General features: G+C 38.4%; 2 protein-coding genes across 2 annotated transcripts in view; one reads left to right on the top strand and one right to left on the bottom strand.

Moving 5' to 3' along the window:
- Positions 1–8,534, top strand: part of LOC140944829 (uncharacterized) — a 39,788-nt gene extending 31,254 nt beyond the window's left edge. The window contains exons 33-40 of the mRNA XM_073393931.1: positions 206–426; positions 877–1,061; positions 1,584–1,682; positions 2,354–2,587; positions 5,147–5,361; positions 6,936–6,976; positions 7,382–7,478; positions 7,693–8,534. Of these exons, the coding sequence (XP_073250032.1) occupies positions 206–426; positions 877–1,061; positions 1,584–1,682; positions 2,354–2,587; positions 5,147–5,361; positions 6,936–6,976; positions 7,382–7,478; positions 7,693–8,170 (1,570 nt within the window). The 3' untranslated portion in view covers positions 8,171–8,534. The remainder of the gene's footprint in view (positions 1–205; positions 427–876; positions 1,062–1,583; positions 1,683–2,353; positions 2,588–5,146; positions 5,362–6,935; positions 6,977–7,381; positions 7,479–7,692) is intronic.
- Positions 8,492–14,301, bottom strand: LOC140944899 (carbonic anhydrase-like). Its single transcript, XM_073394002.1, has 7 exons — positions 14,180–14,301; positions 14,027–14,068; positions 12,407–12,744; positions 10,721–10,813; positions 10,544–10,610; positions 9,926–10,104; positions 8,492–9,587 (listed from the first exon to the last, which is right to left on the bottom strand). Exons 1-7 carry the CDS (start codon positions 14,232–14,234, stop codon positions 9,486–9,488), a joined length of 876 nt encoding a protein of 291 aa, XP_073250103.1. The 5' UTR covers positions 14,235–14,301; the 3' UTR covers positions 8,492–9,485.
- Between the last annotated feature and the right edge of the window lie 928 nt (positions 14,302–15,229).

Below are 15,229 nucleotides of genomic sequence, written 5' to 3'. Positions count from 1 at the left end.
TTACAGTCCAAAAAATCCTATTGCAGCTTTTTATGGTAATGTGAAAACATTGCATTGACGTACTACATTCCTGGTGTCTGAGCGTTACACGGAAAATCGTTGACTTTCACTGTCACACCAGCATCAGTAGGAAAATAAAAGTCAAATACCCATAGCATTACATGTGAAATCAAGTTAGTAATCTAATTATTCTTTATTGTGCCAGAAAAAATGCGTTAATAATTGATCATTGGGAAGTGGATGGTGACCTGGTGTCTCTTGAGGAGGAGCTCGGAAAGGGTGCTTTTGGTAAAGTGTATAAAGGAACTATAAAGCAAGCAACTACAGTTTCACGTAGGCTTTCAGTGATACCTCCAGTGAACCCTCTTTGGAAATCTGCAACCAAGCAAGCTATGCCATTTACTGTGGCAGTGAAAATGCTTCACGGTAAATTTTGGGTCATCATTCCGTATTTTTTCTATAGCCTGCACCACAGACGGAACTAAACTATGGTTAAGTCAGGCTGCGAAACAAGGCCAAAATCTTTGATCTGGGCCCTCACCTGTGTTCCAGGATTTGACTCTGTTGGGGGCACAGAACAAGGATCTCGGCGTTCCTTTGCAGACGTTCCTAACCGAGGTTAAATTACGTCTGCGACGCAGGCTAATCTTTTCCTGTAATCTCTAGTTTTTAATTTTTCGTTTTGACATCGATGCGTTAACGTTAATATTTGAGTACCACAGTTTTCATTGAAACCAACCCCCATATTTTTATATGGCAAAGCAGGCTGCGAACAGATTTAAGATTCGACTCAGGGTACAATTATTTTGGAGATTGTACTTTGAGATAGGTTAGAAGAGAATTTTTGTAACTGTTTCCGATTGTTGTTATCTACAGGTATGGCAGATAGTGATCAAAGAAGAGAGTTTCTGGAAGAAATTCAATTGATGAAAGCCGTGGGTTCGCACAAGAATATTGTTAATATGGTCGGTTGTTGCACTGTGGAGGAACCCATGTTCTTGTTGGTTGAATATGTCCCTTATGGTGATCTACTACATTACCTCAGAAAGCGTCGAGGAAAGGTACACACAATAAACGAATCTTGTCAAAGCAACTTCCTTTGGGAATGAATAATCAACGCCAAACTGTTTATTATGGACCTTTAAAAGAACTGCCTGCACTTTTTTTAAAAGGTTTATCTTTATTGTCTTGCCAAAGACATTAATATTTACCACAGACTCCGACTGTCGTAAGCTTCCTTAATCTGGTTCTTCTTTGACCGTAGTATTTGCTACAATCAGTATAGGGGAATTTAGAGGCCTCTCCCTTCTTGATAACTCGTTTGGTCGAACACCTTAAAACAGAGTTTCTTGTGTGCTTTACCACGCTTATCACTCCTTCACATGTGAACTATTTCATCCCCTTAATATTTAAAACCATATTACAGATACGTTAAAAAACTATATAGTCACTAGATTTTTTACAAAGAAACTGGTCAATTGGATTAGTTATTCTGTATGTATCGCTAAATGAATACCAACAAAATATGATTGTATCTTCCCCTTTGCATGAGAACTGGGATGAACTTTTTGCTTCTTTTTCAGGTAAAAGAGTACCTCGGAGACGAGTCAAGAGGTCCATACCGCTCAACATATTGTGAGACATATGTACTTGATACCAAGCGGGAAGGAATATCAATGCAGGTACATAGTCGTACGAACTATTTGTTTCATGAGTGAGTAATTAAAAATAATTTCGAAGCGCACCACTAGTACGGTCATTTTTTTTCCTTGTTAACTGAAATATAATATTTTATGCTAGACGTTATATATGTTTGTTCTCCGGTTGGCTTTCTCTTCCTTTTAGTGTTTTTCAGTTTAAGTGGTTAACCACTGATCTGGGTTAGTTCGGTTGCCAAGATAAAGCGCCGGCCTGCCACTAGCCCAAGCCTCGGAGGGCCTGCAACATTTGGGGTCTTAAAATAATTAACGGAGAAAGTGCTGCCTTTGTAATGAGAACTTCAAATGGTTAGACTTTCTAGTACTTCTTGGACAAGGACGAGAAGACGCACAACACTAAATGCACAAATAATACTTTATTTAGGACGTTAAAGAATCCATGCGCTTTTCTTAAAACTAGCAATAGGGGGCACGACACAGTATGAAAATCCATCTCAAATTCACACTCACATCAGTGGTGATAACTCGTGAATACTTCAAAACTTATGAACTGTACTATAAGCAGTCTTTCTCCAACCAAAGTTGTAAATTATACCTGAAAAGTCTTAAAGGGAGTGAATAATGACATATTCACTATTTTACAATTTAAGAATTTATTGTGGGTTACAGGTAATTTTTTTCCATTTAATTCTTAGGCAACTAGGAGCGATCGTATTTACGTTAATACCCCCGAAGCTCCAAAGAGTGACGGCGGAAACGTGCAGATTCTTTCATTTTCTCAGTCTTCAAAAGCGGGTGAGGAATTCGGAGCTGAAAACAAAGGGATGGCGACAGATGAAAGTCACTCAGGCGAAGACGACGACAACGAAGAAGATGGTCTAACACCAGGAGATTTACTTGCATTTGCCTGGCAAATAAGCGAAGGAATGGTAAGAATACTACATGATTGGATGTGAACACATATATAAGGCAAATTTCAAACTTTCTTAACTCTCCTTTCGGTTGCTTTATTTTGATTGTGACAAAAATTGGTGCGGAAGTTTAGTGATGCTGGTTCTCCGAAAAGCGAAGCCACTGATGCCGGCCGAAGCACGTATTGTCATTTCTCTCACGCTTTTGTGATATAACGTTTACTAGATGAATTAAGAATGTATCAGTGTAAATCGATAAACAGTGTCAGTCTCATATGAGATACCGGTTAAGTGTTCCTATTAAAACAACTGTATTAGAATACATAACGTATTTCTTTTGTAACCCACACTAAATATTGTTTAGCGAGGGTCTTGCCATCCAAATATTGCTCAATTCTGTTAGAGAAAACGTGTATATATGGAGTAAGTACAGGCGACTCCCGATAACTCGAACCTTCAAGGGAAATCGAAAAAAGTTTGAGTTATCGGGAGTTTGAGGCAAATAACCGGCAGTAAGGAAATAAGCAAATGATGGGGAGGGAACGCAATTAAGCAATAAAGCCTTGTACAGGGATGGACACTGAATTTGAACTGGAGTGGCAAATAGTAAAAGCAAAGAATTGACACGGTTGCTTTGGAATAAATTCAGTGTCTTGGACCCCGTTTTTTTCTCGGCTTGTCACGCGCTTATAACATGGTTCGGGTTATCGAGAGTAGAATTGTATAGAAATGATCCGAAGGGAAACAAAAATTACTTCGAGTTAGCAGGAGGTTCTAGTTAACAAGGGGTCGAGTTACGGAGGGTAAAATTACAGTTATGTAAGAAGGAAACCCAGAGGAAATCGACTTTGGTTCGAGTTAGCGCGAGGTCCGAGTTAGCGAGGGTTCGAGTTATTGGGAGTCAATTGTATCCGATTACATGATACAGCAAGAAAATATCATAGGGAAACGTGGCCTGCGTGGCAGGCGTTTTAAAGGGATGGGAAAGGGAGTTTTAGGCGCGAGAGAAACGCGAGGGGGCGGGCGAGGAGGGAGGGAAGAAAACCCCTGCCAGGAGACCATTGTTTTTCTCGTTTTTAACATCGACCAGGCGAATGTTAAAATCCTGATTGGTTAGTCTTCAAAACAAGTCAATCACAGCCTTAATATGTTTATCTGATTGGTTGAAATCAACATCACGCTACTGAGTAACTTAATCGATCTTTCAGCAATCATTATATGTTGTTAGTGAAGCGTGATGAGATTTTTGTAGGGAATTCATCGTTAGAATTAGAAACTGGAGACATCAATTTCAGCTTCAAAGGAGAATAGAAGAAAGCAGTTAAAAGTACCGTTCAAAGGAAAAGAGCTGTCAGCTAGATGAGTTTTACTGACAGCTGGTTTTAAGAAGTCTCATTTCCCAACGGCTTGTTTTTACTCACTAGAAAAAGAGAGGAAAAATCATGCGGTCTTCGCACTTGTTATCTTCTGTTTGACCTCAAATGCCTACCACTCAGGCTACGCTTTATCAACGACCAGATCATTGAAGACGAAGCGATATATAATCCTTAACGGTTTTTGGTTGGAGGACTTCTTGCTGGTTATAGACGTTATAAAGCCGCCAGGAACTTACTTAAATAAGTGATTGCAGCTTTCTTGTAGATCTTCGAAGTTCAGCAATTCTTTCCCCGCTACCATCGTTCTTTTGTATGCTCTGCTCGATCCAATTCGAGAGTCAGCAAAGTGTTTTTAATTTTTCTCGGACAAACATTGTATGCAAGTTGCGAAGAGCCGCAACATTTCTTATTAAATGGTTTTCCAGCCCGTTTTTCAGCGACAACTTGAGTAGATTTATGCTGGATTTTATGTAACTCGGCACGCGTCGTTGCAACGTTTAGGGAAGATTCCTTCAATGGACGACAGCACTTGAATTTTTTTTATAGTACCTTTACTTTAGATTTCTTGGTTTAGGAAAAAAAAAGAAAAACAGGGCGAGAAATGCAACTAGAATACGTGCATCGCGGCCAGACTTATTTGACAGCTAGTAATTCACAGTTGCGTTATTTTTGTCATTTTTTTAATAGTAGGCGGGATGGCGAAAACAATGGCTTCCTTGCAGGCGTTCCCCTCCTCCCTCATCCTTGGCGCGTGGTCTCGCGCCCTAATTCCCTTCCCTTCCCTTTCGAACGCCTGCCACGTAGGCTAAGGGAAACGGGTCACACCGAACGAGCTCATCCTAGTTGCTCTGTCTTGGCGACGAAAAGCTCATCCCGGTACGAAATCTCTCGCAAGTATCATGTAAACGAAGATCGACCACTCGTTTTAAAACAAAATCTGTCTCCCAGTCGAAGCATTGTCGAAGGGAACGGTGGTGGCATGCGTAGTTTTCGTCGGATGATCTAAGATGGCGTCAACATGTTGGGCAATTTAGAGAAAAATAAATCACATGGATGCGAGTAACCTCAAGTAAAAAAAACAGGGCTCTCAAACATAAGTAGGATTCAAAATATAGATATAATCCCGGCAATTTTCGTAAATTTAAAGTGAAAAGTATTATGGGGTGTTAACACTGAAACATAAAATAACAAATTTCAACAGGAATATTTGGCGAGAAAAGGCTTTGTACATCGCGACTTAGCAGCCCGCAATGTTCTGGTTGGAGAAAATAAAGTTGCAAAAGTAGCAGATTTTGGTTTGACTCGACACGTGTATGAAGAGAAGGTTTATCATGCTACAAGAAGCAGGAAACTGCCCTTGAAATGGATGTCTATTGAAGCCATTTTTGATCAAACATTCACCTCACAGAGCGACGTGTAAGTATTTTCTATAGTCAAACGTCAAATTAAGGATAAATTTATGTTTACGGCTGCTATCAAGACAACTAATATAAATACTGATGTGAGCTAAGATACATGGCTTAATTTGTAAATGACTGACCACTGACTGTTCCTCTCCAACCTGCCGTCAGGCGGTCCTAATCTTCCCCTTTATTGGGAGGCGAGGGAAAAAGGACGCCTAGTCCATTTTAATTCACTTTTCGCGTCGTCCGCCTGTAGTCCAGAATCTGGACTTTTGCCTGCCCTGCACCGATTGGTTTGAAGCAACATATCTGACTTCCGGAGCAATCAAATAGTTTTTGTCCCCTTCGGATCTCTTCATGACAGAAACCCCGAGATGATCGAGGAATTCATTTAGCAGTAAGCTTAGGCAAAGCTATGTCTTAAAAGAAAAAATAAATTTTTTAAATGTGTGTCAAGTCAACGATGCAGAGAGAAAAACCTTGACAGCTGAATAGGACGAGTTGTTATCGGTCACCGGTTAGGATATTTGCTATTTCTTCGGTACTTTTTAGCTCGGACCAGGCAGAACTTAATTCGAACAGCGTTGTGTTTGATTTCTGATCGAGTTCAACTGCGTGAAATTGTGTACAACAATAATTATCTGTTCACCAGCACTTTTATTTCCAAACTGATGAAAGACCATGAAAGATTTGTTGCGGCGGCACACCACCCCAGTAAAATACAGAATTCTGTTGTTGCACTATTGTTTTAAATGAATTATTAAATGCTTGACGGTTTGAATAGGAACCAAACGGCAACAAGAAGGTAAGATTCGCAATAACAGTAGTGCTAAATTTGTCTTTAAAATCTGTGATGTTTTCGCCAACGACTATTGTATCAACTTAGCACTAACCCCTTGCCTGAAAAGTGGATAAACACATTTCTAAAATAGCCGCCTTCGTTGCAATCGCTTGAATTTCAGGCAAAATCTGACACGATAACGCAAATGTTGACAGATGTGGCGACTCGTGAGATAAATGTATCAGGCGTTTTTTTCCCCCTTTCCCCGAAAAAAAAAAACGCATGACAGCAGGCTAGGTCCTCCCTTAACTCTCCCAATGTAAGGTAATCTGGGTACCGAAGTCCGGTAAAGTTTTGCCTCTGAAATCTGGAATCGGGAAGTTTTGTCACTTGTACATTCCGGAATCCAGGGCTCTGGAGCACGGAATCTACAGCTTAAGGAATCCAGGAAAATTCCGCTAACGATTGGAATCCGAAATCCAAATTCCATGAAAATCTAGTACCAGTACCTAGAATCCGAAATCTACGGTGTTGAATCCAGAATCTATACAAAAGTATCCAATCTTGGATTACTTTACATCAGTGGTGACTAACCAAAAAGTGCCATTCATTCCACCGATATTAAACGAGTACGGTATAACTGAAATTCTTTTATTAATTGCTTTATGAAATACGTTGTAAAAATTAAGATTCTCCATTCGTCTCATTATTGTTCTTTCAATTATCAGCAAAGAGGCGCGCCCTGTCGCCGGCATTTAACGCTTCACTGAGTATTTGGACTTATTGTTTTTGTTGTTTATTGTTAGATGGGCCTTTGGTGTTCTCTTATGGGAGTTGGTCACACTTGGTGAGTTTTCACGCATACTGCCGTTGAATTTTTCACACGCCCATATATATTTGAACTGAATCTTTCGCTTCCCTGTAGCACCAGTTTCGGTCTGTCCCATCTTATCACTACGTCTTTTAATTTTTTTCTGGGCAACGTTGAAACTAGTTATTAAAAGGGTTTCAAACATTCTCAGATTAGACAAGTTTCTATCATGATTTGCACAATTTACAGCCTGCATGAACTAGTTTCCACTGCAACAGTCTGGATTGTATTTGAAAATTCTAGATTAATTTTTTTCTAAATAAATTTCTTGAATTTCGATCAGGAGGCTTTTATTATTAGTTTTTTCCCAATTTTATTCTTTTATTGTATGTTTTAAAGTTATTTCAGGACAAAGATTAATTCTAATTCACTCGTATTCAGGTGGCACGCCATATCCGACAATAAGCAATAGGGAACTGCTTCGCCTTTTGAAAACTGGCTATCGTATGGAGAAACCAGATATCTGCGATAATGAAATGTAAGTTATAACTCTGTACTTAGATTATTCTATGGGTCATGTTCCAATTATTACTCAGGGCTTTTTAATAACACGCGACTTTTAAAAGCCGTTAACAATTGTTACATTCAACAATGTTGGATAATGTCGCTTATTATGCTCGATCATTCCGTTTGAATGGATTTCAAGGCCGGGCTGAACGCTCAGTTTTTTACATTCTTTGATTTCGTTTTAGCTACGAGATAATGACGCATTGTTGGATGGAATCACCTGACGACAGGCCAAACTTTACGCAGATAAGAGAGAGACTGGAAGTGATGATGCAGAAGGATAACCCTTACCTGGATTTTAGCGTATTAGATGAAAGCAGGGAATATTATAATGTACCATCATTTAACAGTCTCGTTGATGAAACCACAGACGACGAGCTTCTTGATAAAGAAGACGGCGAACTCTTGAGAGAAACAAGCGATGACTGCAATGAAGGGGAAAACATTGACGCAGGCGACTCTGCAAAAAGGAACGAACTTGCCACCATGGCCAAGGCATTCAAGAACCTTGACAAAAGGGGTGATAATTTTGATCCTGGGTTTGAACTCAATGGCAGTAAGTTGGAAGGGAAGGGATTCAGTGAATTGAAGGATATTAAAGTGGATTTCGACGCCATCGAGAGGTCACTATATCACCCGGGTAATAAGGAAATCGCCCTCTAGCAGTCAAATTATTAAGCAATCGTCAAAGGCTGCCCACTGTCCGCTGGAAAGTTAAGTTAACTGTTGCAGCTCTCATACAAGTATAACGTGTTTGTTTTTAACACAGATACTAGTGACGATTACAAACTTGTCCGTATTCATTGTCGAAATCCAGCTGAAAATGGAAGGTGTGGTTTGTTTTGCCATGCCGGTGTTCCAATAGTCATACTGTACAAGAGCAGGTACATTTTTCTGAACAACGAGTCTGGTCGATTTTAAGTTACTATATTTTCCCCTGTAACTTTATGAACTGAAACAGAGAACTTTAAGTGTTGTCTTGAAGATTGTTTAATCATACCTAAATCAGATATTTGTAGTTTAAATGTTTACCTAGGAGACGTTTCAAGTCTGGCTAGCGTAATTACATTTTATCTTGTCTTGTTTATCTATTAGGATTAAATAAAGATGTAGAGAAAAAAAAAAGCTTACTAGTTCTGGGTTCTGAGAACTTCTGAGTGATTTGAGGACGAATCACTCGTTTGCGAAAATCGAAAATCGAACGATTGATCAAAATGCCCAAATGTGAGGAGAAAACCTGGAGATCTCCGAAAATATATCCTACAGTTCCTTGGCTGATGACCTTTCCTCTTAGAAGTTATACTGATAAAAGATTCATTGGTAGCTTATCACGTCACAAGTCCACATCAGTTCCGTTCAGTTATGTTTGTGGAAAATAAGTGACCTGAGACACGGTCTTCTCAGGTGTATCCTCGGGGGAAATTTCTTCGCTGATTAGAAAAACTTTGTGAAATTTAGTAAATGCAGTGTACGGAAGAGTTGTCAATAGTAATCGTTTTCAGTAGTAAAGAGATAAAACCGATAACCACTTAAACCATTCGTGTGCATTGATGAGGTCAGCAGCCGGGCACGTGACCTTCTTCGCGCCATGTAAGGTAATCCAGTTTCAAGGACCCGGGGAATTTTTACTTGTGGAATGCAGAATCTGTGAAACTAATTCGTCTGTAGATTCCGGAATCCTGGGCTTTGAAATCCATAATTCAGCTATAGGAATCCGAAATCCCGTTAACGATTGGAATCCGGAATCCAAGTTCCACTGACAAGAAATCTGCAACCCTGAAATCCACAGCCTGGGATCCAGAATCCAAGACTGCCTTGGATTTCCTTACGTTGGCTGACCTTCTGCAAAGAAGAGAAGACTAAGAGCTTATCAGTTAGGTATAATACTCTAAGGCCAGGGCAAAACTCAAGAGTGATAACCGGGGATGATCATCAGAGCAGAAAGAAGCCTCAGCAACTGTATGAGAGAATGACTTTCTCAGAAATTAGCTTCCACTTTTCTACCATTTAGTGGATTGGTTGGCCGAAAGTTGTCACACTCGGAGCCTTTCCTGGAAGTCAGTTTTTTGAAACCCAAAAGCTGTGAAAAAAGAAAAGAAAGAAAAGGAAGAGTTTTTGCAACTATCCTCAGGTCCGGATTTCTTCCCATCTTGACTTTGTTTATTCTCTTTCTATTTCATTCAGTGTTTTTCTTTTCGTCTGGTCTTTCGTTGAGTTAATATATAGTTAGCATTATTATCTTTAAAAATGATTTATGAAAAAAATTATAATTTGTAAACATATTTGTTAATCCAGATCACTGTTGATCGTACAGCTCATGATCATTTAAATTAAATGCAATCTAAATCAGCAAATGTGAGAAATTTTTTTAAATTTGTTATGTAGAAGGAGGAGTACTAACGAGCTAAACAAAAATACCTGATGTTTAGTAAACATTATCTGGTTCTTCATAACAATCCATCGCACGGATTGATAGCAGGGAGGGGTAGTTAAGGAGCCCCTATAAGTGTAGTAAGCCGCATGCTCATTTGCAAGGTCAGGAATAAGGTCAGCCAAGGTCAAATTGTCAGCTGGAGTATAAACAGGGATGCTTGATCCTGTTAAGTCATGTAAAGCAATTCCATACACCTTTAGTTAGCAAAGTATTGCACAATTAACCTATTTATCAATAGTGATGCGAAGTGGTGCAGTGCTCCACCTTCGGGGAATATAACATATTACAACTATAAAAAAAGCTTTGACCAATATTAAGACAGAGTAATGGGACCATTAACCGCGCTAGCCAATATCATTGAAAGGGACATTTCCTAAAATTTACCTAACAACATTTTTCGAATATGATCGTAGTTTAAGATGTCGTTGAAGAAATTCTGGAAGATTTTCGGTGATTTCTGTGCCTGATAATAACGGTAAAAACGAAATTCACATTCCACTAAACTGCATGGCTTAAATATATCCTCTCTAACCTTTAGGACATCAAAGTAATTTGCCTGTTACACAATAAATGTAAAAGACTTCTTCATATCAGTGACAAACCTTCTACTGCAACATCATCCATTTGATCAACAATGCTATCCAAAGCTTCATTATTGGACTTCCCTACCTAAAATTAATTATTAGTAGTTAATAATTAGTAATTAACTACTGAGTTGGGTTTTATCTCTCTGAAACACTGGTCTAGAACTATTTTGAACTGGGATAAGTTCGACTTGCCTTAATGAGAACTGATATCGCTGTTAGACCATCTTGCAATGGGGCTGCATTTTCGTAACTTCCATACTCTGTGTTGAAAAGCATCAGTTGCAACTGTAAAGAGACAAAACATTTACACTTCTTGTTTGAAAACTTAGTATGGTTTTGAGAAGTTACGAAATAGCATACGGCTTAATCATCAATCATAATCATAATCATAATCATAATAATCATCAATAATAATCATCATCAAGCGGAAATCCCTAAGTGGACTAAACAGGAATCCAAAACCTTAAAAGCTGAAACATCATATCTTATTGGTAGATACATCGTGACGTCGTTGTTTACATTTTTCCTTCGCCAGAATAGTTGAATCGACATGTGCAGTTGAAGCGTGAGACACTGATTTCACCCTCTTATTGCAAAGACATGAATTTTTTTTTTTTTTACTGATTTATTAATAAATATTTGAAACTACCCAAGCTGCCGCCGATCTAGTTTAGGCCTTCTGTTGTCAATTTTTTTTAAAAAAGTGTTTCGACTGAAAACGTATCATTTTCAACCATATTGTTGTTTCCTGCTACTCATGATACACCACTGACCTTACCTTTGATCCATCTAAATTCACTTTTCCCCGCTTAACGTCAAAGAGAATTTCAAAGTTTAGAGAGGATTTCAATTAGTTTAGAGATTCTATTTTATTAGCTTCATCAGATAATGATAAGCTCATGCTAATGAGGCAAAAAAAGTAAACATAAGGATTCGCCTTTTTCGTGTAGGTTGAACCTTTTACTTAAGGTCGCTGCACACTAGGCGACAAGTTGCGGCGACAGATCACTCCGTGTGTACAGGTATGGCGACTAGTTGCAGCAACATGTTGCCGCGACACATCGCAGCGACAAATCGTTTCGTGTGTTAACTGCGGAAATTTTGTGAAAATCTTTGTCTCTGCAACAGAATTTTGTCGCCGCAACAAGTCGCACAAATTCAGTCTTTATTTTTTGCAACATGTTGCTGCGACAAAATTCTGTTGCAGAGACATAGATTTTAAAAAAAATTATCCAGTACACAGGAAGCGATTTTTCGCTGCGACGTGTCGTCGCGACATGTTGCTGCAACTTGTCACCTGGTGTACCGACCTTTAGTAAAAACTTCTGGCTTTTTTTGTAACATATTTGCATAGGTGCAAGCCACGTGAGTGAAAAGGCTCTATAATAGTATTCTTTCTATTAGGGCTGAATTGAACAAGGTTCATGGCATAGTTACATTAGGCCATTTGCATGATGACGTCATTTTACTACTACAACCAGAATCCTTCAGGGTTTTGCTTTCTTGTGCCAATTAGGTCTTTTGTTATTTAAACCTCGCTGGGATTACAAATTTAAATATGAAAGGAAAAACGAAAAGGATTGTGGTCGTAGTAGTAAAACGACGCCATCTTGCAAATGACCTACTGCAATCAAACTACTCAGGTTTAAGTTGCCACTTTCACCGAACACTATTCTCAAAAAAAAAATGAGCTCGTTTTCAAGATATTGAGGACAGTGTGCTGTGAAACCGACAACATAAACCTGAGTAGTTTGATTAAAATTTTAGCTGAGAAAGTTTAAGCTAAGTACTGACCTAAAGAGCACTCTGCAAGAAAAATCCCAGTCTGCAGGATAGTGCAGACAAATCGATAATAACTAAGACCAAAGTGCGGCCTACCTCAGCTGGGAATTTTTTTCCGTCTACGGTATGTTCTGAGCCTCTGTCCGATTCGCATCCAAAATGGATGATCAAATCATGGAGTTGAAAAACTTTGTTGTTCAATGAAGGGATGGCAGTCAAATTACAGATGCCTCGTGTTTTGTCGACCGTTAAGACCGGTTCGTGTCCGTCATTAAGCAGAATTCCATTAAACAGGCCTTTATCGTTATCACACGTGATATCTAGCTCTCCCAGAGAAGCATCTGCCTCTACGTTCTTGGTAACAATATCGATTGGTGATTGGTTAGATTGTCGGCACGCGTTGGCAACATTTCCCCATGCTTCAGGGCCGTAAGCTGTGTGCCCAAAGAATAGCATACAGTTATGACCGAGAAAGGATGAACGGTAATTTCAAGCAAATCCCCCACGTCAGTTTTTTTTCACTCATATGTAATCCCTATGCAATTATTTTCAGCACCAACATTACAGGCATGGAATTCAAATTTGAAATAATTATATATGAACCGTACAGTTTAATAGGAATAACTGATTTTTGTTTCTTTTATCTATTTATTCATCTAATCAAAGCAAAAAGGTGAAGATGGGAAAAAGCAAAAGCCATAAAATTTTAGGAACAAAGAGTAAATTTTTTTTTTTGGTTGAATGCAATGAAAATGTTAAATTTCAATTTACTTGAATTGAGAGAGCGTTTTAAATTTTTCAGTCCGTGTTCAAAGTACATTTTCCGTCATAAATAAGCATTTTTTTGTACAAATCTTCACACTGTATTGCCTCTGAGTAATTATTCCTTCATTTTCAAAGCAGAAGCGAGTGACAACTGATTCAGAAGTTGAGAAGTTGCTTATAAACTGACCGACTTTGCAAGCTTAAATCGATTAGGAGACTTACTTTTGAGTGTTTTCTAGAATTCTGTTTTCTTCTAAACTGTTTTAGTCGAAATAAAAGTTCAACGTTTTTTAATGTTAAACGGAAAACTTTAAAATAAGCCAAAAGGATCTACTTGGCGGCCGCATTGTTTTTATCCTCCACAGAGGATAAAATCCACAGAGTTAATGTTTATTTTCTCTTCCCGCCTCACCGGCCCACTCTATGTTACTCCGGGTTACTTTGTATCTTTCATCCGGAGAGGCCGCCAGACCTCCCATTCCTTATAATAGGAGAGGGGCGTGGGACTGTTGTAAATAGTATACTATCTATGTCTTGTGGCAATGATATTATCTATATCTTAGGAAGACAAAATTAAAGTGCTGTACAAGATGAAAATGCTCTTAGCAATTTCAGCAAATAAAAGGGAGCCCGTTTCCAAGTCCCTGAGAGTATTAACCTCTTAAAGAGGTGCAAATCACAGTAGAAATGACAAAATACTCGTACGCCGTAATTTCACCAAATGGGGGATACCGTTTTTAAGCTCTGAAAGGAACCTCAGGCTAGGAAATCAACACCGGAATGGAACGTAAAGTGATAAACAAGAAGCTTGGTGCAATGTAACTGTTTCAAGCACTCCATTCTTTGCGAATTTGAAAATAATACTCAGTCCTTCCATCATTTAAGAACAGCTGAACTGATAGTTTAATCAAATATAGTTAATTGCGAAAAGGAATACTTATAAGGACTTACTTCCGTGAATTCCATCACTGTCTCCGTATTTCCATGTACTCCCTGTGTGTTTAAGAACATTAACATCGCCTTAAGTTATCAGATTTTTGGAAGATAAATAATTTGAATACTAAGTAGCAATGTAAAATTTTAAACTTTGTTTTGACGTCTTACTTGCGGACACCGAAGAGCTTATAATAAGAAGTATTGTTGTGGCTGTAAACGCCATCGCCAACACTTTTCCCCCTTAGTGCGAAGTCTTTAAAATCGTTGACAACGGCCTGAGTAATTTACGCTCAGGTGTCTTTTGCAAAACAATAACATGACACTTAAACTTCTACCTGTTTCTGTAGATCAAAACAATTTCATTCAAGTATGAGGTTTCATTGTCTGATCTCCAAATGTTTATGAGCCTTTGTGGTCTAACTGTAGTTACAATATTTACATTTTTTAATCGCGGTTTCTTATATTCTCGAAATGAATTGGTCTTTCGTTAGAGGACCGGAGGGTCGGTTTTAAGTTAAATGATATGATCGGCAATATGGTTAGATCATCAAACTAAAATGATAGTTGGGTAACATACAAAATTTATAACTTCCCAAACCTTAAATCAACAAATCTGTGATGCCACTTTCCTTTAGCCACGTAAAAATAATTAAAAGAAAAAATTAACGGCTGCACTTGATACTTCTTTCCGAACAACAAAAATGATCAGAAACACAGGCATATTTAACTCTTGTTTATAAACAACCTGTGGAGTGTTTATTCAAATGTGTAAAATTGTTTAACATGACCTTCACAAATTAAAAAATAATAATAATAGTAATAAGTACCTTACAGCAGTTAATAGATGTTAAGTACGGCCGGTTCTGATGTAGTTTAGGCCGCGCTATTTTACTTTTACAACAGGTAAATGTCTCGAAAATAATTCAACGCTGGTTCAGATGCCGAACTTTTCATGAGCCGAACCTAATTCTAATAAGGCCGACCCAAATACGACTACGACTCTTTCTACTTCGCCACAGAAATCGAAATTTCTAAATAATTATCAAATTTTCTTTAAAGAATTTTATGAGAATGAAAGACATTTACCGGCTGGGCTGCAAATAAGGTATCGAGAAACGGCGTTTAAAAGTTCTCTCGTTTTCCACAGATGCTTCAATCCTTTGCACTTGAACAATGTTTTGATTTGTTCTACATTACATTTTCCTGGACGTTCCTCGA

Source organism: Porites lutea, chromosome 7 (genome assembly GCF_958299795.1).
Source record: "Porites lutea chromosome 7, jaPorLute2.1, whole genome shotgun sequence".
NCBI lineage: Eukaryota > Metazoa > Cnidaria > Anthozoa > Scleractinia > Poritidae > Porites > Porites lutea.
The sequence above is the reverse complement of the archived record's forward strand: the minus strand, read 5'-3'. Positions and strand labels throughout refer to the sequence as shown.